Below are 22,378 nucleotides of genomic sequence, written 5' to 3'. Positions count from 1 at the left end.
ATTTGACAAATTAGGAGATGTACGTCTGTAGTTATCGCACAGTGGTGCGCTCCTTGTCAAACAGGAAGTAAGATACCTCCTCGCACGTTGTATGCTCCTGTTACCTTCTCGCAGTTCCAATCAAATCCGATAGACAACAACCCTAGTCGTAAGCAAGGACCGCGTTACTGTGGGACAAGGACAGACAAACGTCTCCTTCTAATCCATCGAATTTTGGATAATTATTCTTTTTTTGGGAGAAACTGGTGCAATCCTGGAAGTAGAATAAAATGTAGACACCGTGGAATATTCTCAAATAGTTGTGCGGTGGAGCAGAAACGTTGTGTTAGACAAGGAGCACGATAGTGCGCGTACGACAAAGATAACAGTAGCAGTTGGTTCCACCTTTTTCGTTCTAAATTACAATGATAAATGTCTTGCAACTTGTACTTAATATTTATTTAAAAATGTATGATATATAATAAAAATGTGCAATATGTAATATATATAATAATAAAATAAATGTGTAATATTTATTTAAAGATATATTCATGAATCAAAAAATACATATATCCAACGTTATTTGCGATATAAAATAAATAAAAAGAAACCAACCAAGTGTTCAGCATTGCTTAACTTTAGCGATCGAACGGGAACGTTTAGAGTCTTCGTTTTACAAAGTGCATTAATTATACATGTATAGCTTAACCTATAACGGAGAAATGATCCGTCCAATGTTTACGAGTTACAACGAGTAATTACAATTTCTGTGTAAATTTCTGTCCTTCCTTATGACTCTACTTTCTAACTTAAGATTTATCTAGCCTAATGTCTTCGTGTTAAATATTATTATCTATATTTGGTACTCGCATATCTGTTTAATTCTTTCGTTCTGATTTTAATTTTAGACGAAGATCTGTTAAAATCTGCTCTGTATAAAAACGTTCTCAATGTGTCTTGCCCTTTGCATTGTGCATACTAGATTTGAATACAGTGAAAAAAAATCCCTTGATCTAATATTTCTCTGATATGTTTTTCGTTTATGGCGAAATATTTCTACTTATTTATCACTAGAGGGCAGTACTGTTTTGAGGCTCGAAATTACGCTTGCGTACAATAAAATTGCCCAATACTGTCGCTTCCTCTTCCGTTTGGATCTACAAAAGGTTCGTTCGAATTTTATATTTTGCTTTAATATCGATAATATCTAGATTAATCTTTGAAAATGAAGTTGTTTTTGCAATCGCTCTGAAATCGATGCCCTTTAACGATATAATTTATTATCATATGAACGAACCTTCTTGCTAAGAAACGAATATATATTTCAGAAGAAAGATGGTACAGCGACTGACCTACCGACGTCGACTGTCATACAATACAAAGAGTAACAGGAGACGCGTGTAAGTATCTGCTTTCTTTAAAATATAACTAGAATGTTATTACGTTAAACATGTTATTGTGTTATATTTACGTTGTAAAAAGTTTCGTATAGAACTTCTAAAAATATAAACATTTGATCATTTTAGGTTATGTTTTGGTTTACTTTTACACGTGAAATTCACATGTCTCCTATTTAAGGTCACATAATTGTGTTTTCATCGAATATAAAATAACATTTTCCTTTAATTATATGCTACTTTAATCAATTCATTAAAAACAAACTATCGTGTCTGAGAAATAGTGACGGTATTATAAATTTACAGTGTGCGTACTCCTGGAGGAAAATTAGTATATCAATATCTTAAAAAACCCAAGAAGATTCCAAGATGTGGTCAATGCAAAGACAAATTAAGGGGTATTCAACCAGCCAGACCTATGGAAAGGTCACGAATGTGCAGACGAAAAAAGACTGTCAAACGTGTATATGGTGGTGTTCTTTGTCACAAATGCGTCAAAGAAAGGTATAATTTGATTTCCTTTATTTATGTGAGATAACTATCTAAAAAGTTTTATTATTCTTCTTGATCTTTGTTTGTAGAATCGTTCGTGCTTTCCTTATTGAAGAACAGAAGATTGTCATAAAGGTGATGAAAACACATGCATTTGCAAAATTGAAGAAAGCAGAAAAATAATCGTTTTCTTTTTAATAATTAAATAAAATATATTTAAAAGAACAATGTGGCGCGAATTATTTTCTTATAACCGTAATAGTTACTTCACATCTGCGCATTTTTCTTTTCTTTCGTTTACAATATATTGATACATGTACATTTATGTAGTTGTAAAACATTACAGTTTGAAGAGTCTATCATCGATCGAGACTATCAACTATCAATATCAAATGTTTCAAAATTCGTTGAAAATTTAAAGCATGAAAGTATACGATATATTGCCGTTACTCGTTTCACCATTCGTCTACATATTACTTATACACAATCTTTTTCTTAATTACAAAATATACCCTGTTCTGTTTTCTATTCTTATGATTAAAGGTCTTTGGAAGAAAATAATTTGAATTTTATCATCAGTAAACGAAATGTAACCGATATAAAAGAAGTAAAACTGTGGAGTGTATGAGCAAGGAACTTGTTGAAAGACACACAGCAAACGAAGAAAGAAACCAGTTCCTCGTATATCGACTGAATCGGTTGTACCTATTTCCTCTTCGAAAAAGAGGCAAGGGCCTGGATTCTCGAAAATGGTTTCGCGAAGGTAGTTCGGAACACTGACGAAGAGGAGCTTCCCAAAGATCATCCTTCCATGATGCTAAAAGCAGAGTGTAATCCCCTCTCCAATCGAGACTAATTCTTGCTTTAAATTTCAAAGTTGCAGGAGCTTCAAAACCCGTTCGGAACATGCAATTTTTTGACCATATACCCGCTTCGTTTCTTATACGTTTACGTTCTTTCGTAGTACCTTCGCAACTGGTCGATACCATATTGCTAAGAGGTATTAATAAACTTTCGAGAATTCGTAATTCTAATTCAGTCGTTCCAGAAGGTAAGCTATTATCTTTCTGCATCTCAAAAGCATTAACAGCGGATTCCTGTTTCTGAATCTTCGTCTTTTGCCTTCGTTTTGATTCCAATATGTTCGATTCTTCCGTATCTTGGAACAAATGACGATAAACGTTCAACTTTAGATTTTTCTGAATTCTTTCCAAATCTTCCGTATTGAGTGTCTTTATGCTTGAATTTTTAATGTCTCGTCTTTGTCGAACAGCACGTTGAACATAAGTCCCGGCCGCGTTAATCGAATACAACGAATTGGAACATGCAGAATCACCATAATAATTCCAACGCGCGAACCACCTGCTATTATCGGAATAAATCCGAAAGAATCTCTTGGACCAAAATCCTCCATCGATGCTTTCACATCTAACGCTTAACCAAAGACCGCCGATCACTGCTGGAAGTGGTGGTGCTTGATGAAATAAAGGTGGACTGTACTCGGTGGCGCGATATACACTTCCACAAATCGGACAGTCGGTAGCCTGCAATATTAAAAACATTCTGATTAAAGTTATTAGATAAATTGCGTTATCGATAAGTAAACTGTGGATATCTGTGTAAAATTCATATTTTTATAAATTCAATTAAAGGAATATAAGCTAGGAACACAAGAGAACTGCTTTATGCCATTACTTGTCCATCGATAAAGCATACTTGCCGTATCGGCGCGTAGCAAGGATGTAGATTGCAAACGTTTCGGCTTTTGTTGTGTTTTCTGAGAACGGGCATTTCGAGCAAGTCCACCAAGTAATAGTTCAATCCTTTCACGCATCTTACTTTCACCGATCGCTTCAACATTAGGTCTTTTTATTTCAACTCGGAGTACATTTAATTCCGAGAAATCGATTTCGAAGGATTCCAAACAATTCATCGTATGCTGTTTCTTCGGTCGTAATAGACGACTTTGAAGAGAATTATAATTCAAATCGTACATATTTAAGTCTCTGGGTGATGAAAAATTCATGGATCGTTCGTAAATGAGTTGCGCTAGATAAGGACGCCACTTTGTTTCGGTGCCGCCGCAACTTGCGTTCATGATACGTCCAAATTTATGAGCAACCTGATAATTTAATTTAAAGTATAAAAACTCTGTGTCACAATGATCTTGCATCCTGCAACATCGTAAGAACAGTTCATCTACCTACCTGTCTATTAAGTGGTATCAAGTAAACCGAATCCAATTGTACGCTAGTTTCCGTAGCACCAGGAATTGCGATAGACGGGGATAAAATTTTAACGGAACCGCGTGCTACGACAGTATACGTTGCGATGCTGCATGACTCTTCGTCGTAATGATATTGTAATAGAAGAAACGAGTCGTTCTTAAAAAAATTATATTTCCTTATGATATATTTTGGACCAGCTCGTATTTCACATCTGAAGAAACAATAATGGTAATTTGATGTCGAAAACATTCGTAATAAATTCAAGATGCAGCTAAGTTTATCCCTTTCTAGATGAATATTTCGTGAAATAATGAATATTAAAACGCTCAAATTCCAAATAATTAAATTTAATTTAATTTTTAAAATTAGATATGCAGTCCCATTTGCAATAAGATGCTACGTTCTGACAGATCTCAATAATGTTAAAGAAATTACAATTAGATTATGGGTGTTAATGTGTTTATAAGGAATTTAAAAATATAGAAATGCACAAAACGTATATGATAAATTAAAATATACGAAATATTATAATATGCGCAACCATTTTAAAAGTTATCGTAATGGTATGTATTATCCCATTAATTTCGAAAGGGCAAAAAGTATTATAGAAATATTTACTCGTGGGATATCCATGTCGAATGCAGTCTAGATGGTGTATTATCGGTAACAGCTGCTTTGTCATCAGAATCAATTTTTTTCATCATCATTTCGCAATTATCATCCTCCGTTTCGGATTCTAGAGAAACTGTATAATCGAACCCTAAGAATAAAGAGAACGTAGAGCAAAAGATGAAATGATTTCAAAGCTTTTAACGATCTTGACAAAGTTATAATCTCGTCACAAAGAAAAAGTGAAGGAGACGATAAAATTTTATGTTCTGCCGCATTTACGTTTCCACACCCGTCTTTTTCTGTCTTTTCGATTTGTATTCCAATCGGATCGACAGTGAGATACGATGAACTTCGTGATGTTATGCAGCTGCCCAAGGTACGCGTATCAATCAGAAGTGGAAGAATGTTAAGTAAATTTTAAAAAACATCTCAATATAACAGATGATCTCGTTATGATGAATGATAAAATTAATCGTTGAAATAACACGATCTATGAAATATGCTTCAATTAACTTACCTATAAACAGGCATAAAAAAGGAACAGTGATCAACGGTTGCATTCTTGATCACAGCGAAAGTTTACAGGATAAGATATTTTATTTATCAGCGAAAATAAATTTTGCTGAGATGGAAATTTTTTTTACACCAACCTAGACAAAAATATGAATAAATTATACTCTTATTTTAAAAATTATACTGATCTACTAAAAAGTTACTTTGTTATCTTAAAACTCCTTCTGAATGATCTGGGCAAACTCAAGTATTGTTCAAGTCACCCTCAATATATATAGCTTTATCCCTTCCCGACCTTCTTCGTCCAACTGAGTAGTGGACATAAGTGGTAGATGTATCTACTATCTACAATGTTAAGCATTTAATTTGCATTTACCTTTTGAAAGAAAAATTGAATTTAAATTGGTCGAGTTTAATTCTAGTGGCACTGATAAGATTCTTAATTATCAAATATTTCTCTTCCTATGATAGTATTAAAAAAAAAAAAAAAGATTTTTCTGTAGTATATTTATCCTTTTCTTTATCCAGTTTTCAAAATAATATCAATGATAGTTGATAATTAGTCACGTTGATTAAACTTTATTTAAAAAAGATAGGATTTAATAAAATTCCAATATATCTTGCAAATATGTTTTAGGAATCTTCTACCTAATTACTTTATTGAAAGAATTAAAAACGATGTAACTAATTCATATGAATCATTATTTTTTAAATTAAGAACTGAACATAGTACGTGTTTCAGAATACGGGGGCGTTGTATTTTGCTGGCTAGAGATGGCGGAACAAACTAACCTATTTGGATTTCACAACTTATTTTTATAATAACAATTGAATTCTATTATTTTATCATTCAATCTGGACCGAATGAAAATATTTTAATATAAAATAAAAAATTGTGATTATTGAAAAATATATTTAGTATCATTAATGAAGATGTCGAAACTTCAAAACCAAACGTTAATTACAAGTGAAATGTGTGCCGTTTCGTTCTGAGCCTTCGAGCACGTGATAAAAAAAAAAAATTGTATTAATACGTTCGAGATGGCAAAGCTTTTCTCGTATTATACGCTATGTCCGCTTATCGATCAACAAAATTTATTAGGTGTTGAAAGAGATTCGGAAAGCGGATGTGCAATCGTAACATTAGGGAGAAATATTGTAATCCGATATAAGGTAAATTATTATATTAATTACATTTGTTTATACTACAATCAATGTTTTCTGTTATCTGTAAGTAATATAGCGCGTTTTACAGCTACAGGATTTAAAACAATTGAGTAGTTGGGCCAGTAAAGATCGATTAACGACACAAGTTATTTATGATGAAACTACATGTCAGTATGCTGCGGTATTTAATGAAAAAAAAATACGCCTTTGGACTGCCGAAGAAACAGATTTAAATAGCATCAAAGGCTTTAAATTTCAGTCTGCTTTGCATACCATTCTTACATGTGAAGACTGTCCACCTGTATTGGTACGCAAGGACGGAGCTAGTGCTTCACTAGAAACAGCTATAAAAAACAGAAAATCTTGGTCCAAAGAAGGGTTATTAAACGTCAATGAAAAAATTTTAGATTGTTATTTGATCCGTACTGGTGATAAAATAAGTTTGTGTATGTTAACTGAAATTGAAGGAACTTACAATTGTGTTATAGTTAAACTTAACAATGATACCTATTCTGAAGAAACAAATTGTGTTAAAAGATTGGAGTTGAAGCGAAGATCAGAAGAGTTAGTTGGTCATGCAGTATTGCAAGCCAAAAATAAAGCTTGTCTTCTAACATTGTGTAAGTGTAAATGTTGTTTCTAGATCTTTAATCCCTTTTAAAATTATGCATATTTTATATTTATTTTCTGATTTCAGGGTCGCATGGTAGATTGTATAGTCACCCTTTAATGGAAACAAACAACGAAGCTGCTTTAAGTACATTAATTGGTATTATCAATAATATTAATACCAAACATCCAGTAGTTATGACATCTCTGAATGAGGCAACTGTAGCAGTTTATGGGGCTGATGTTTCTGAAGAGGGGGCTGTGTTAATGATTTATAATGTACAATTTAAGCTAATACAAGCTGCTCAAAAACTAAAATTGTATACAAAAGATGCAAAGTTGTGGAAAATCGAGGACAAGTTGTTGCTTGCTGCTAATAGACATTTAGCAATTGCTCCTTATCATCTTGCTCCTCAAAAAATAGCAACTTTGCTTGGATCATCTTTGCATTTCAGAAATGATGATGAGAATACAGATAATAATGAGATTGTTGTAATACAAGAATCAACAGTAGCACAATGGGAAAAGAACGGATCAACTATTATCAAACAACCAATGCAAAAGCTTTCAAAAAAGCTTTCTAAACAAATATCATCTTATATACATGAAGGATTAAGCGATGCCGCGATACAAGAAATATTGATCCCGGAGTTAATCGAGTCGAAAAATGTTGAAGCAATTATATGGTGTTTGAATAATTTAAAAGATTTACCAGAAAAGTTACTAATCGACCTCTTAATATTTTCGTTAAGAAGTCCTGATGAAACGTTTTTACCTTTACAAAATGGTACAACCGACGATTTCTCAACTGTCAGAAACCGACATTCAAGGAATGATTTTCTTGATAAAATTTTTGGTCTCACTTATTCCGACATTTCTTTGTCGTCTTATCTTAGGAGCGGTTTAAATTTTGACGAAATACTTCGATTATTGCAATATTTAATACAAAAATTGGATGCTGAAGATTTTTCTCATGATGTTATACAGCAACCAACTGACAAACAATTATATGAATGGTCTAGTCTTTTGTTAGAGTCTCATTATCAACATTACGTGTTATCACGAGATCCAGAAGTTTCAGTGCTACTTAATAAACTTAGTTATGTTTTAGACGACCATGTAAGTTCACACAAAATAGTGTAATTGCTTTAATAATTGTTCAATAAGTATTTTGTCTTCTTTATTGATCTTCACTAATTCATTTTCAAAATTTCTTTGCAGCTCAAAGTATTCAAAGATATGGAAAATATGAGGCCCATTTTAAAAAGAACGATTAGTGGCAAGTCATCGAAATCATTACAAAAAAATCGTAACAAGTTTTATACGATAGAAGAAATAAAACTCTATTAAAATACAAAGTTTCTATTTATAATTTACACTTACATATGGAAACATTTTTAACAACTAATAAATTAATAGTTTCTTTTATAATTATTGATATGTAAATGAAATTGTAAAATATTTTCATATATAAATATGTATATATAAATGACAAATTTAATAACACATACACCGTTAAAGCATATAAAAAGTAAAACTGGAAATAAACAATTTTTATTTTTATTCATATCTACAGAGTTACAGTTACTGAAACAAAATGCACATGGATATTAAATATCTTGTGCCGATCGGGATTGGTAACTTCCATATATCTTAATCTCAATCTTCACAATGTTGGAAAGAACTGGTATCAATTTCGTGTCATTTGTGTCTTCGAACGAAAAGCTACTAAGTTTATTTTAATTCATCAAGATATGGTACAGTTTTCAAATTACCAAGGGCAGCTATGCATAATTTTCCTTTGACAAGTTTGTCAGCCACCTGGAAAATATTTGTTGTTAATGTAACAAGTACAGTTGAAGAATATAAAGAACGTATTATAGCCTGCAAATAAAAATTATATTATTGATATACGCACAGTTTTAACATCAGATGTGGAAACATTGTCAATGGCATTAGCTATTGATACTGGCGAGGAGACTTGCCCTTTAAGCAGAGCTTGTTGTTGCATACTTTCCAATAAACAAAGTGCATTATCAGCTGCATCCAAAACTTCAGTTTTTAATATATTTTTACCACGAGCAACCTCACTTTCAGATACTTTTAAAGATTTCAACCATTTAGCAGCTTCTTTTGTCAACTATAGTAACATGAAAATTAATATTAAAATGATATTTATTATAATTATAAAATTTTGTACCACTTACAGATCCTACTACATCGGGTGTTGAACATAATACGACACCGAAAAGTCCTGAATCAGTATAGCTAGCATTAAAGGTTGATAAGCCAAATGGCTCTGATCCTGCAATACTCGAAAGTTGTTTCTGTAACGAACTTGGAGTACTTCCCCACTTAACTCTCGGTCCATTACCAGATGCTCTTTGCAGTATTGCACATGCCAAAGCTTCTTTCTCATTTTTCAATGATACACCTTCTGCAGCTATTGCTACACTAGTTAAACTTGATGCAGTTTCTCTACGAATTTCTCCAGCGTAATATTTGGTTGGTTCATTTGCATTATCTGCCGATCCAACACTTAAATTTGATCCCAAAGCGCTAAGTTCTGCTAATGAAACACCAGTGCCAACAACTGCGCATCTAGGTGCAGTGCACCAAGTATTGACAAAATGTAATAGCTTTAAATAAAAAATAAAATATACTTGAGCAATAAGGATATGTCATTATTTGTCAAAGTTATTTTATGATAATTGTACTTACACCTTCCGAATTAATTTTGCCTACTTGATGTTCTGGAGAAAATAGAGAATATCCAAGTCCACTACGATAAGCTGCTTTATGCAATAATTCAATTACCAAAGCTGCATCAGATAAAGAACCAAGTTCATATTTTAATCGAGGCAACTGATCCTGTACTTCCCATGGTTTAAAGACCTGCTTAGTAGCAGCACATTCTAGATACTGAAGAGTATCTGCCCTATTGGTAAAAAGGAAATGGCATATATTAAAAAGTTTATTTTAATGCTAATAACAAAGCAACATAAGAGAAACTTTACAGATTGTCTCTAGTGATCTGCAATGTGTACGCAATACTTTCACGATCAAGAATGGTTATTAAATTTCCACCATTCTGTTGAATATTCCTTGTTATGGCAAAAGCACTTGAAACAGAGGTACCTAGTCCTGCAGCTATCCGCAAATGATGTGCTGTACCTTGTGTATCGTAAGTTTCATTTCTTGATCCAGCTCTATACATTAAATATTCATATAACAAAAGAAATATTACAATCAACATATGTGAACAATTTGTTTAGATTTCAAATACCTGAAAACAATGGACACCTGTGCAATTGGAGAATTGTTATCATAAGCAGCAACAGTAACATTATTGTTTAAAACTTTAATTTCAGGAGTTGCTGCAGAAGAACTTGGTGAGGTTGCTGCAAGTGCATAATGTCTGACCTAATACATAATAAAACTTGTTTTTAATCTTAATAAACAGTTACCTTTATGCTTTTAAATTTCTTTAATAGAAGATTTCGAAATTTTAGAAGAGTAAACCATTCTCAAAATGTACTTATAGTTAAAGAAGGCTGTTGTAAAAATGACCATTGAAAAGTTATAAGGGGGAAAAAAAATTGGTTTAATTAGAGAAAGAAGATTTTAGTTTTTTTTAATAGTTTTAACTATTTAATATAGTTAATTAATAACTTGTTCTATGTAACCAATACGACAAAAATTGACATTCAGAACAGTATCAAGTCGTTTACATAACAGCTAAATGACTGATCTTACTTTAATGAATAAGAAACGACGTCAATTGACAATTAAAAAATAGAGAAAAGAGAATTATTATTACCGCAGGATTGCGTAGCAAAGAAGACCGCATAACTGAGCTAACCATTTTCTTCTTTCCAGAGAGCCTCTTTTTAAGAGGATAATATGAAATGGCACTGCTGAACTACAAGACTATAGATCGCAGTCAGCATATACCAGCTTACATATAGTTTCGTCAAATGGGAACAACTCCTGTGATATCAATCGGTGTCGCTATGTTCAGCGAGCGCGAGATGCGCGTCAATTTAAATTATTTTAAATGAAAATACGATGATCAAATGAGGATAATAAATAATACTATAACTTTTCTTCATTTCTACATAGTTATTCTTATTATGATAATAGATACAAGAAGGAAATATAACTTTCGTTGTGATATTATTTTTATGGTTTATTCTATTAATTTTGCTTGCCATATTAAGAAATCCGATACAAATGTATTCCGTGTCATATTTGTACTCGTGAACATTGTTGTTTAAAGTTTTGTGTACTTGTAGCTAGTAGTATATAAATACACGAAGAAGGGAAGAAATTGTTATTTTCTTGGCTACTTCTGTTGTTCCTTATTTGAAAGGAAAAGAATAATATAAAATGTGTTAATACTAATTAAAAGCGAACAGGAAGCCCTAAATTGCAAAAACGCAATATAAAAGAAGAAAATATCAATGGCATTAATAAAAACATAAATAATTGATCGAAATTTACTTCTGAAATTAAAAACTTATAATTGTATTATATAAAAAAGAAAAACGTGCAACGTACACACATCTATTCAATTATGTACATACTTGCATATATATATATATATGCACACACTTACGCAGACTCACACACACACACACGCACGCACGCTTGCATACATCATACATACATACATACATACAATTGTATATTTATACCTATCATTAATACTACGAGTATTTTTATTTAATACAAAATAATCGGTGCGTTTATATTAAAACTGTACATATAGTGATAAACGTCCTTATTGATTTGGCACAGAGGTTGCACGATTTCTTATTCTTTGGTACTGGCAAACGATTCCTAAAGATTTGAAGAAACTGTAAACTACTTGTATGTGTGTGTGTATGTGTGTGTGTATGCATCTTAATATATATATGTACTCTGTAAATAAGTTTGATTGGTATCGTTACCAATCTTAATCAATACTTATATTTATTTTAACAACATTTCAAAGATGAAAGAGTGTATTTTATGCAAATGAAATAATCGTTGCAATTTTTACGGTATCGACATTTGCAATGCCCAGGATATTATAATAATAACTAATATTACTTTAACACGAATGTAATATGACTAGAACAAAAATGAACGTTTAAGTGTCATTATCACCATGTATAAATACACTTATAACTATCGTTAGGCAACTTGATTGATTTATTTCGCGGATTGTGATTTATCACAACTGATCAAAATCACAATTCACAATGTTTCCCGAGAGGTAAAAATTTTCACGTGCATTAATAATATCGCAGCTCTTCGTTCACTCCTTTATCCGATTATTATTTTCTTACCTTTGCATACGACAACCTGACTATGAATTCTTAATCTAAATTTAAAAACAAGAACGATGGTAGGAGAGACAACGTCGACGTCGTTGAGTAATCGTCCGAAAAATACTGTTGCAAAAATTTATGGCAACTACCGTTACATGTTACAAGTGTTAGAAATACTTTCTTGTCAATGAACAAGAAGTAGAAGAATATATATGTTGAAAGTTAAGTAACATTTCATGTAAAGTAGAAATTACCCCAAAAAATCTACCACCAGTTAACGAAAAGTATGATTACTATGTTCAAATTTTACATGATTATATGTATAAAAGAACATATGTAGTATAAATATATGATCTGAGAAACTGAGAAGCTAATCTGTTTTTTCTAATCATGCATTGTACTTCTAATCGCAGAACGAATTTCTACAATTTTGTTCATAAATAGTTTAAAAAAATAAAGTTCACTCCAAAAATAATAGATACATGTCATTTTTTACTATACACTTTTACGATAATCACGTTCGACCGGTTGACTAATCCGACCATGTGCTTTAAACCACTCAAAAACTAGACAATCTAACATAACTGATTTTATTATATTTGTGCGCATCTCTGTTCCAGAGTTGTACTTTAATTTGAATGGTAAAGTTCTAGAAGTTTTTACTGTATCTAACGTTGACTTTCCATTATTATATGTGTGCAAGAAAGATCAAATAAAGTTTCGACATTCAATAATTGGTCTCCGTCGTTTGTTATCTATAAGGGGCATTTAACATTTTCCCGTACGTGGCGTCTGAGTATACCTCGCTCAAAGTAATCCTATGTTTGCCGCCGGAACTAATCTATGACAGCTTCTTGCATTTTGGCGGCCGAGGAAAATCGATCTGCGATCATTTCAGGCTTTTTCAGACTTCCTCCAAGGGATAAAAGACATGAAGTTCACACGTAAAAGAGGCCTAAAATGGATGCTTCATAATTTTCCACTTCCTGTTCCGCAATTTATACCGAACATTTCCTAAATGAGGACAAACTTTATCATGGAGAAGCACAACACCTTTGTTCAGCTTTCTAAGACGTTTGATCTTGATCTGTTTGTGAAGCTTGCCTATGGTTTTGTAATACGTTACAACATTGATAGTCTGGTCATGTTTCAGTAACTAAACGTTAGATATTACTCATGTCTATATTGCATATGGTGTGAAAACGACGCCACGAATGGAAACTTTTTGAATGATCCTCATAATTTAATTTCACTTCGACTAGTTCACGGTCTTGAATTTCTATGATTCTGTGTCGAGAAAACGGAAACGAAATAGATTTAATATTATGTCGGAATATTGACATATATACCTTAGTGATATAGCATATTCTTTGATTATTTACGATTGAAATAGTTTTATAGCAAAAATTATATTGGAAAAGTTACTCGGTGGGTATTTTAAAATGTTAGATAAAGGTACTGAAATTCTCTGTATTAGTTAATAGTAACCGGAATAATGATGGTATCCTGGTCTTGGTGGGTGATACGCAGCAGGACTTACAGGATAACTTGGATTGTACCCTGACAAGGAAGGCGGTGGAGGAGGAGAAGGTAGAATTCGTCCATCAACCGCGTCAGGTACGATATGTGGATTGCCAGAACCTGCGGGTTGAGGACTCGTTATTACCCGTGCACCGGATCCGTGTAAGTGATGTGGTCTTGAAAGAGTGAGATCTACAGTGTGACGTCCACCGGGTGTAAGATCTAAACTTACAACCCTGAGAACATCGCTATGAGGGTAGGGTGGAGGAGGCGGTGGAGGTGGTGGTGGCGGTGGAGGCGGTGGTGGAGGAGGAGGAGCTGGAGGAGGCGGTGGTGGTGGAGGGGGCGGCGGTGGCGGTGGTGGAGGTGGTGGCGGTGGAGGAACTACTGCCCCTGAAGAACCAGATGTCACCTGAGAAGATACAGGAAGAGGAGTAGGTGATATCGAATAGCTTCCAGTCCTGCTAAGATCAACACTTTGTCTTTCTGCAATTTCGTACAGATGATGATGATGATACCGTGCGTTTTGTATCTGTACACCAAAAGTATGATGAAATCCTCTAGCAGACATATCCAAGCCCTGAAGCTCCCCATTTAGAACAAGAGGCTCAAAGCTAGTTCTTTCTCTAGCGAACTCTTGGTCGAGAGAATCATATTTATATGATGTTGATAGATCCAACTGCATTGATTTCTCTTTCACGGAGAGACTGAGATTTTGCACAACTGAATCACCTTCATCACTAGATAAATTGTCTGTGGATACCTGATGATGATGATGGTGGTGGTGGTGGTGATGGTGATGGTGCACGTCTTGATATCGGGGGTTTGGTGTTCCTGAAGGTGATACCAAATCCTCTTGTTGAATATGTATATAACCGTTCGGCGAAGAAACACGTGGTATTTCTTCGTGATGTAAATACTGATCAATGTTATGTGTTCTTGGTGTACCGATGTAATCAACGGGCCGATGCAGTTGATAATCGACGTGTAAATGCGTGGGTGGTGTATTTCGGTTATCTGGCGTAGGTGCAGGAGATATCAGTTCTTCTTGTTGTTGTATATAGGACTCTAAATGGTTTGGTGATCTCTGAGGTAATGGAGATTGCAGCTGACTGGATATTGAATAAAGATTTGTGTCGCGATCATTATCATCCAATATTGGACTAGTTACTGCTCCTATATCCCGCTCAGCAGCATCAAGAGCAGCTTCAACTAACAAGCTAGCATTCGCACTTTCAGTTCTTCTATAAACACTAAGTCCCAATTTAGCATTCTCTATAATATCTTGAGTCATATTATCTTGTCTTCTGCTATTGTTTGTCGATGATGATACTTTCTCATCAATTTCCTTCCGAGTATCTTCAAACTCGTAAGAATTTCCGGTAACAACACTTGTTGATAAATGAGGTATAGTATTAGATACTACTGTTACATCTGAGGAAATTGGAGGATTGAATTCACCAAGCCATTTTTTACTTCCTTTACTTTGTAATCTGGAAGTACTATATAGATCTGTTTCTGTGCGTACACCTTCTACTGTCGATTCTAAACCGCTTGACATTGACGCACCCATCGGAAGCGAAGACGTTGTAATTCGTGAATTATGTTCCATTTTATACTTGGATGTAGGACTTGTACCAAACTCGATTATACTCGAATGTGTAGAAATACTTGGTGTTTCAACTTTCAAATCATTTTTGCTATCATCCACAGATATTTTATTATCGTTTTCTTGCTGAAATCATAAATTATAAAACGAATATTGTGATTTGAAACGATTTGATCTTACGAAAATGTATAAGACAAGATATATTTTGGTGAAAAACAAACCTGAGAAGTTTTTCTACTAGGTCGCGGTGTTTTTCCACGACCGACATCTTCGACAAGTCCACCGCTATATGCATCAAAGGTATAGGCAACAGATCGTTCGATTTTTGGCATCATTTCTTCTGTAAGACCATGTACTTTTTTGTAATGAAATTGTAAACATTGTTTAGTCGTAAAAGCTGCTTTGCAACCATTTTCTTTACACCTGCAATTAAAAAAAAAAAAAAAAACAAGCCCTCAATATCGTATCTACTAAAGAAATACGAAATGAATTATCTACAGGAATATTGCGATCCTACTTGAATGGTTTTACTCCACTGTGTGTTAACATATGTATTTTGAGATTACTCTTATTTTGGAACATTTTTCCACATCGATCACAAGTCGCGGCCCCAATTACGTCTTTATGATGAACTTCTTTCATATGACGTTGAAGAGCAGCACGAGATCCCAGAAGTTTCAGACATAATTTACACTGAAACTCCCGGAGCACCTCAGACATATCTAAACATTCATTTAAATTGAAAATAATCTTTATTGATAGATTTACATGCTGTACAAATGCTTACCGTTATGCATTCGTTTGATGTGCACTTTTAATTTTTGCGGCTGACAAAATTTACGACCACAAAAATCGCATAATGGTCTTGAACGTTGAGGATTCTGAGCACATCCATAAGTACGATGCATTTCAAGGTAATTCAAACGTAGAAAGAATTTCTTGCAATATTGACATTGATATGCACCTCGACCTGCATGTAATTCCGCTGCGTGTTTCATAATATTATCCTTACCCAAAACAGCAGCTCCACATACCTAAAAATATGGAATAAATCCATATATCTATACATTTGTTCAAAAATACAAAATGCGAAACAGTCGATATAAAGTGTAATTCAAATGTTGTCTACCTTGCAATGATATTTTCTTATGGTTAAACTATAATTTGTGTCATGAAAAATGCAGCAATGTAACCGATAGTATATTGGATGGGCAAAATTTAAATTACATCCTCCACAATCTGGGTAAATGAAAATAAAGTTAAACAAATGATATTGCTTGCTTATACTTAATTTATATTTTGAAAAGATGATACTATACTTGTTTTGTCTACTTTATTCTTCCGCGTCCATGCAGAAGATTGAGAGTCTGTCCAATACGTCAGCTCCATTCCTGACATAATATTCTGTGTAGTAACAAGGTGTAGTTCTCCCTGTTTTGTTATTACAGCTACGCTTCTTTCCTCTTTTGTTTCAGCAGGCCTAATATAACGAATCCAATTACTTTTTAATGGATTAGTAGTACTTATATACGAAGCTTTACCATCATTATCTATCTAAAAAAAGAGGAAAGAAGAACAATATTGTTTTATTATTGGAACATTTTAAGGATATATGTGTAATGATTAAAATAAATGTAGTTTATACATAAAAAAATAAAAAATATTGCATTGATTTTACCTCCCAAATGTGTCTCATGGGAAAATCATCAGGAATATCCATTTCCCTAACTGGTTGTCCAACAAGAGGACCCAGTTTAACATGCATTGGAACAGAATTTTTTGCATATATCCCAAGTCCATGTTCTGAATTGGTAATTTTTAATTCAAAACATTCAGGTAGGGAGTCTCTAGCATATAATGGCCGATCTAAATCTACAGTTAATTGCTTTTCCTCTTTCTGAGTTTTCATTTTTGTTTTACATTGTTCAGTTAATAAAGATTCATCATCTGATTCATTATTATCTTCTGTTATCTTTCCATATCCTTCAGACATAGGATCATCTGATTTTATAGCCTTTGAAACTTCCATATTTTCTTTATGTTTATTTAACCAGCTTTCATATGATATAGAATCTGAAATAGCATATTGAGGTGTTATTAATGGGCAGGCATCTTGTAAGTGACGATTATTACATTCTTGGCAGAGCTTTATTTTAATGGCTAATCTCTGTGGCTCAGACATTAGGCTTTCAACATTTGTTTCATTTTGAAGCTTTTCAATTGTAATTGGAGTTGTACCATCTATTGTAGAACAAGCATTTTTATCTTCTTGCACAATTATTCCGTCCTGCGGTGCTTTCCGCACATCGTGATGTTTACGATTTTTATGTTCATTAGTATGTTTGTGCCTTTTTCTCCTATGTTTATGTACAAAATCATCTACAATGTCCTCAGATGAATCTTCTTTTGCATTTTCATCATCGTCTTCGTCAGCATCATATTTTAATCGTTTTCGTTTCTTTTTCAATTTTCGATCTTCTATTTCTTGATCTGTATTTATGTTGATATTTGAACAACTAGAATTTGTATTGACATATACCATACCGCTTGGGCTGTTCTTGTCATCTTTTGTCTCACTAGATTGAATGTGAGAAACTATGGTAGATGTTGAATCTGTTACATTTGAGATTTGTTCTACCACATTTTCACCTACACTCTTAACAGCTGATGATGTTGCTAAACAATTAGACCTTGATTGCTCATTTTTGTCACCAACCATCATAATTCTTTCCATATCGACATCTCCAATATCATGATAAAGTACATTTTTGTTAATATTTACATTTGCTATATATTCTATGCTATCTATGTGTTCAGTCTTTGACATAACAGATTCAGCTGTCTTCGTACTAATACGAAGATTGTTTTTTAAATTCGACTTTGACTCTACTTCACTAGCTGACCTAGAGTTGTCTTTTTTAAAGGAAATTTGTTCCTCATCTCCTGATGTTATATCACTAGAAGATCGTTTAATAGATTCTAGTGGCAAAACAATATTTTCAGTTTTAAAACGCCTTTTTCTTTTCCGTTTATCTTTATGATGTTTAGCTTTATTCTTATGATGCTTAGATCTTGAGCTACGCTGGGCATGTACATCAGTATCATTGGACAATTTTGTTTGTGCTGTATCAACAGAAAGAGATTCAGATTCTACAACTGTGCCACTGCTTTGTTTCCTTAAACTTCGACGTACAAATTCTCTTGTATCTTCTATCAAATCTTCAGTCTGCATCGATTCCGTTTTGCTCTTTTTATTCTGATCCATTTCCTTTTCCTCTTCTCCATTACACTTAAGGTTGTGTCTATTAAACAAAAATATGCAGTTGAGTGCAATGTAAAATATAGTTATAAAGGAAGTGTTATGTCACAATAGTGTCTCACAAAAATTAGAAAGTGGGAATCAATTTAAGACAGAAAACGTTCAATGGTTACTAGTATTTTTATAAATATTAAGTGAAAATTAATTTACCTGAACATATTTCGTATTTGGAGTTAAATAAAATAGACATTTCTTCTGTATCGGTCGATCCGTGTTCTCAAAGAAAATCAAAATCAATGAAAATCAGTGTAATCGATAAAATTGACGACTATATTTTTAACGAATAAAAAATTATCGATTATTTTCACCCCTCTGACAGCAACCCCACAAGATGGCGATTCGAGGGAAAATTTGGACACGATAGAGGGGAAGTCCCGCTTTCGAGTGATACGTATGTTTAAGTATCGATTAAAACAGTTTTTATGGCACAGAACAAAATATTTTATAACGTCGGTCTAAATATATTTTGATTGAAAACTAAGAAAGAGGTACATTTAATCTGTCACAAGCATCTATCTGGAATCCTACCTGGAAACAGATTCAGCAAGATCCAGCAAGTAAACTGCAACATCTTCATCCGTTGACAGACCTAAGCGTTTTTTAAGAGAAAGCCAACGTTTGCCGTTGGTAAGACCAATCCGGACGCTTAGAAAGTGTTTCGTTTTTGGTTCTGATGTGGTTCCAAGATTATTGCTTTTATGATAAGAACTTCTCGTTAACCCCGACTCTCTCACATGTCTAGTACTTTTCTTCGGCATAACTACATCGTAGATCTGCCGGTATTAAAGCGGCGAACTTGAAGCTACCGCGGAGGTCGCGCACCGATATTATCCTATCCTCTTTATGCTCGCCGCCTGACCATCGCCGCCCACTCCACCCTTTCCGCCCACCCTAGTCACTCGCCACCCCGGCAATCACCCATCCACTAACACTCGCTAAATTTCTATTTCACTCTCTCTATTCTTTCGCTAGTCTACTTTCCTTCTCCATACCCCATGTACCCCGTGACCACGATCTTCCTCTTTTATCGATCCTGTCGTTGCGCTTCATCACTGCAAACTTAACGTGTTCGATGTATGAACGCGTACTTACATGAGAATGCATGTATGTGAATATGCATACACGATTGTGTACATTCCTGTGTTAGATGCATATAAATTTATATATAGTATACACACAGATAATACAAATATGTAACTCACGTTTTGTCTATATAATCATATATATGTAATTGTATGTGTATCGTGTATGATCAGTATATACATTTGTTCGTCTTCTTTATTAATTAGATGATTTTTTCTTACGTTACAATATCTGAATCAAATTTCTTGTTTATTAATTTCATATTTATTCTGTTCCATAATTATGATTATAGTGTTTGCAATTAATTGAACAATTTAAATATATATATAATAAACTATAACATAAACAATGTAAATTATGTTTAAATGCACGTACAATAAGGAGTAAGGTTGTATTCCATAATTCATATTAATATGATAAGAAAGAATATACATATATGTACATGTGAATATTTTATAAATAATTTTTCAATTTACTCATTCTTGTAACTGGTTCGATCAGTAAACGAACGATTTCTCTGGAATGCTGCTTCTTCTATTTGTTATACACGTATTTATTATATACGTTTCTTTTCTTGCATAGTTCACTATTTTTGTATACGTGTTTAAAAAGGCTAATTATTCGTAATTATTTATCACGGTATCTCGCATTTACCTAATGCTGCTAATGCTTAAATGCTTCAATTTACAACGAATAAATATCGACTGAAACAATACCTTTAAATCGAATATTTATGTATATCGAGTACTCTATAATCGATATCTCGTTTCGATATATGAAAATTCGATTAATCGATATCGGTAAAAAAGAATTAGCCCTGTATATATATGAGTATAGTCTATACAACCATACCAGCTCATAAATATATATATTCATACTTGTTCAGCAGTCGGGAATTGTGTTACGTTTGGATCGGAGGAATTGTCATAGAGAAATGTCACGACAAGCAATTAAAGCGATAAATTGGACTGCTCTCGCTGAGCGAGTTCCAGAAGCTGAAAAAGCTGCTTTGGCCGCTTTTAAATCGAAGTCTGATAAATATTTACAACGGTTAGTAAAATTCATAAGATCATTGCATTATTCGATCATTTATCCTGTTATATAATATTTCCACATGTTCCTATTAAATCCTTACTTTAGATTGATCGAGTGATTTAAAAAATGTACTATTCTCCTATTATATAGAAATTAATGTAGTTCTTTCTCATTAAATTTTTGTATGAATAAATCTAAATAAACTGACCTAACCTTGTTAGTACTGATTTCAAAATAGCGATAAGTATATTACAGTAATAACTTGTTAGAAAATTGATTAAAAAGTAATAAACGAAAGAGTTGTGTCATTTAAAATAATCACTTTATACCAATGTGAATAAATTATTATATTTGTATAAAATATAGCATATCCAAATAGATATAAGACAATAAAATAATATATTTATATAATATATATTTTATAGTATGATGGCTAATCCAGAAGCTCTACCAAAAATTGATTGGGCACATTATAAAAAAGTTATTGTAACTCCGGGTTTAGTAGATAGATTTCAAAAGGAATATGAATCATTATCAATACCATATCCAGCTGATAATTATACAGCAGAAATTGAAGCTGCAAAGAGTGAAACCGTAATAATATATTTTTGTTTATTTTATATTTTATATCATAAATTGAATTTTATAAATAGTGTTAAACATGTTACAGGCTAAGAAAATAGAAAGTTTCATTCAAGAAGTAAATATTGACATTGAAAAAATACGTAGCAGTTTGGATGAGCTAAACAATATGATACCATTCTCAGAGATGACCATGGATGATTATGTTGACTTGAAACCAGATGGATGTATGCTACCAGATAAAGTTACAACCTGGCCTCATGACGAGGAATCTCAAGAACATAACTTCTCTAATGAAGATTCAAAAGAAAGCAGCAGTGGTCATTAAATTTACCTTGAAATGTATTATAGTTCTGTTGTAATATTCATCATAGCTTCTCCATTGAGCTATTAACAATGTATACTATTAAACTATTCATACAAAAATTTAGTAAGGTTCTGACACTAAAGTTATAAAATATTAAATACATTGAAAGCATAATCTTGTTCATTATAATCGACTTTTAGTTAAAAATATTCTCAACCTATAAGTAAATTAACTTTGGTAATTTATTATTTGTTAAATAATATTTCTTAAGTACTGAATTGTTATGAAAATGATGTAAACAAAATATCATAATTTAACATATTATTTTTAATGCTGTATTTGTTAAATTTGCTACACTATGTTTTTTTTTCCAAATTATGCCATTTATTACAGAACTACTGCTTTTAAAAATTATGCATAACATATCTAAAAAAAACGAGAGATATCTTACAAATATTATATATTTTTTTATTATTTTTTTTTTAGAATTTTTTGGTATACATGATTTGTAATATGTTAACTTGTATAATTTAAAATCTGTAATAAAAATCATTAGTTACTAGAAACTTACTAGAACTTACTAGAAAAGTACAACATCCTGCTAAATAAT

The 22,378-nt window shown here is 32.8% G+C and overlaps 6 protein-coding genes across 8 annotated transcripts; 3 read left to right on the top strand and 3 right to left on the bottom strand.

The window, feature by feature from the left end:
- The first annotated feature begins 1,137 nt into the window (after positions 1-1,137).
- Positions 1,138-2,096, top strand: LOC132913244 (large ribosomal subunit protein eL34-like). The gene is made up of 3 exons (XM_060971415.1): positions 1,138-1,379; positions 1,683-1,880; positions 1,958-2,096. The coding sequence occupies exons 1-3, from the start codon at positions 1,315-1,317 to the stop codon at positions 2,049-2,051; spliced, it is 357 nt and encodes a 118-aa protein (XP_060827398.1). The 5' UTR covers positions 1,138-1,314; the 3' UTR covers positions 2,052-2,096.
- A 140-nt stretch (positions 2,097-2,236) lies between these two features.
- LOC132913246 (protein APCDD1-like) lies at positions 2,237-5,636 on the bottom strand. Its single transcript, XM_060971418.1, has 5 exons — positions 5,226-5,636; positions 4,715-4,856; positions 4,076-4,307; positions 3,589-3,990; positions 2,237-3,412 (listed from the first exon to the last, which is right to left on the bottom strand). Exons 1-5 carry the CDS (start codon positions 5,266-5,268, stop codon positions 2,444-2,446), a joined length of 1,788 nt encoding a protein of 595 aa, XP_060827401.1. The 5' UTR covers positions 5,269-5,636; the 3' UTR covers positions 2,237-2,443.
- A 344-nt stretch (positions 5,637-5,980) lies between these two features.
- On the top strand, positions 5,981-8,355 carry LOC132913222 (uncharacterized). The gene is made up of 4 exons (XM_060971381.1): positions 5,981-6,394; positions 6,477-7,008; positions 7,086-8,116; positions 8,219-8,355. The coding sequence occupies exons 1-4, from the start codon at positions 6,263-6,265 to the stop codon at positions 8,345-8,347; spliced, it is 1,824 nt and encodes a 607-aa protein (XP_060827364.1). The 5' UTR covers positions 5,981-6,262; the 3' UTR covers positions 8,348-8,355.
- Positions 8,356-8,535: 180 nt separating this feature from the next.
- Positions 8,536-10,976, bottom strand: LOC132913231 (cytochrome b-c1 complex subunit 2, mitochondrial). The gene is made up of 7 exons (XM_060971398.1): positions 10,818-10,976; positions 10,284-10,420; positions 10,015-10,206; positions 9,719-9,935; positions 9,205-9,636; positions 8,916-9,137; positions 8,536-8,818 (listed from the first exon to the last, which is right to left on the bottom strand). Exons 1-7 carry the CDS (start codon positions 10,860-10,862, stop codon positions 8,732-8,734), a joined length of 1,332 nt encoding a protein of 443 aa, XP_060827381.1. The 5' UTR covers positions 10,863-10,976; the 3' UTR covers positions 8,536-8,731.
- A 197-nt stretch (positions 10,977-11,173) lies between these two features.
- Positions 11,174-20,579, bottom strand: LOC132913204 (uncharacterized). 3 transcript variants are annotated; one of them, XM_060971296.1, is made up of 9 exons: positions 19,290-19,419; positions 18,912-18,977; positions 17,121-18,744; positions 16,762-16,996; positions 16,572-16,681; positions 16,230-16,476; positions 15,960-16,164; positions 15,664-15,865; positions 11,174-15,568 (listed from the first exon to the last, which is right to left on the bottom strand). In XM_060971296.1, exons 2-9 carry the CDS (start codon positions 18,917-18,919, stop codon positions 13,790-13,792), a joined length of 4,410 nt encoding a protein of 1,469 aa, XP_060827279.1. In that variant the 5' UTR covers positions 18,920-18,977; positions 19,290-19,419; the 3' UTR covers positions 11,174-13,789. The 3 variants fall into 3 exon arrangements, with proteins under 3 accessions (XP_060827279.1, XP_060827277.1, XP_060827278.1); XM_060971294.1 differs by lacking the exon at positions 18,912-18,977 and having other exon boundaries at positions 19,290-20,579; XM_060971295.1 differs by lacking the exon at positions 19,290-19,419 and having other exon boundaries at positions 18,912-19,283.
- Positions 20,580-20,701: 122 nt separating this feature from the next.
- LOC132913239 (ATP synthase subunit d, mitochondrial-like) lies at positions 20,702-21,942 on the top strand. The gene is made up of 3 exons (XM_060971408.1): positions 20,702-20,894; positions 21,305-21,473; positions 21,550-21,942. Exons 1-3 carry the CDS (start codon positions 20,779-20,781, stop codon positions 21,787-21,789), a joined length of 525 nt encoding a protein of 174 aa, XP_060827391.1. The 5' UTR covers positions 20,702-20,778; the 3' UTR covers positions 21,790-21,942.
- Positions 21,943-22,378: the final 436 nt, after the last annotated feature.

The sequence above is a fragment of the Bombus pascuorum genome, chromosome 13 (genome assembly GCF_905332965.1).
Source record: "Bombus pascuorum chromosome 13, iyBomPasc1.1, whole genome shotgun sequence".
Classification (NCBI taxonomy): Eukaryota; Metazoa; Arthropoda; class Insecta; order Hymenoptera; family Apidae; genus Bombus; species Bombus pascuorum.
This window is presented reverse-complemented; position numbering and strand designations above follow the sequence as displayed.

Excerpts from the sequence above, each read along its gene's own strand:
- LOC132913244 (XM_060971415.1), top strand. The coding sequence starts at position 1,315 with ATGGTACAGCGACTGACCTACCGACGTCGACTGTCATACAATACAAAG. Across the intron at positions 1,380-1,682 it reads AAGAGTAACAGGAGACGCGT|TGTGCGTACTCCTGGAGGAA; the intron begins GTAAGTATCTGC and ends ATAAATTTACAG. Across the intron at positions 1,881-1,957 it reads CACAAATGCGTCAAAGAAAG|AATCGTTCGTGCTTTCCTTA; the intron begins GTATAATTTGAT and ends CTTTGTTTGTAG.
- LOC132913246 (XM_060971418.1), bottom strand. The coding sequence starts at position 5,268 with ATGCAACCGTTGATCACTGTTCCTTTTTTATGCCTGTTTATAG. Across the intron at positions 4,308-4,714 it reads TCGACATGGATATCCCACGA|ATGTGAAATACGAGCTGGTC; the intron begins GTAAATATTTCT and ends TTGTTTCTTCAG. Across the intron at positions 3,991-4,075 it reads TGATACCACTTAATAGACAG|GTTGCTCATAAATTTGGACG; the intron begins GTAGGTAGATGA and ends TTAAATTATCAG.
- LOC132913222 (XM_060971381.1), top strand. The coding sequence starts at position 6,263 with ATGGCAAAGCTTTTCTCGTATTATACGCTATGTCCGCTTATCGATCAA. Across the intron at positions 6,395-6,476 it reads ATATTGTAATCCGATATAAG|CTACAGGATTTAAAACAATT; the intron begins GTAAATTATTAT and ends CGCGTTTTACAG. Across the intron at positions 7,009-7,085 it reads AGCTTGTCTTCTAACATTGT|GGTCGCATGGTAGATTGTAT; the intron begins GTAAGTGTAAAT and ends TTCTGATTTCAG.
- LOC132913231 (XM_060971398.1), bottom strand. The coding sequence starts at position 10,862 with ATGGTTAGCTCAGTTATGCGGTCTTCTTTGCTACGCAATCCTGCG. Across the intron at positions 9,936-10,014 it reads CAGATCACTAGAGACAATCT|GGCAGATACTCTTCAGTATC; the intron begins GTAAAGTTTCTC and ends TTTTACCAATAG. Across the intron at positions 8,819-8,915 it reads CCACATCTGATGTTAAAACT|GTGGCTGACAAACTTGTCAA; the intron begins GTGCGTATATCA and ends AATATTTTCCAG.
- LOC132913204 (XM_060971294.1), bottom strand. The coding sequence starts at position 19,519 with ATGCCGAAGAAAAGTACTAGACATGTGAGAGAGTCGGGGTTAACGAGA. Across the intron at positions 16,477-16,571 it reads TAAGAAAATATCATTGCAAG|GTATGTGGAGCTGCTGTTTT; the intron begins GTAGACAACATT and ends CCATATTTTTAG. Across the intron at positions 15,866-15,959 it reads AGTGGAGTAAAACCATTCAA|GTGTAAAGAAAATGGTTGCA; the intron begins GTAGGATCGCAA and ends TTTTAATTGCAG.
- LOC132913239 (XM_060971408.1), top strand. The coding sequence starts at position 20,779 with ATGTCACGACAAGCAATTAAAGCGATAAATTGGACTGCTCTCGCTGAG. Across the intron at positions 20,895-21,304 it reads TCTGATAAATATTTACAACG|TATGATGGCTAATCCAGAAG; the intron begins GTTAGTAAAATT and ends TATATTTTATAG. Across the intron at positions 21,474-21,549 it reads AAGCTGCAAAGAGTGAAACC|GCTAAGAAAATAGAAAGTTT; the intron begins GTAATAATATAT and ends AACATGTTACAG.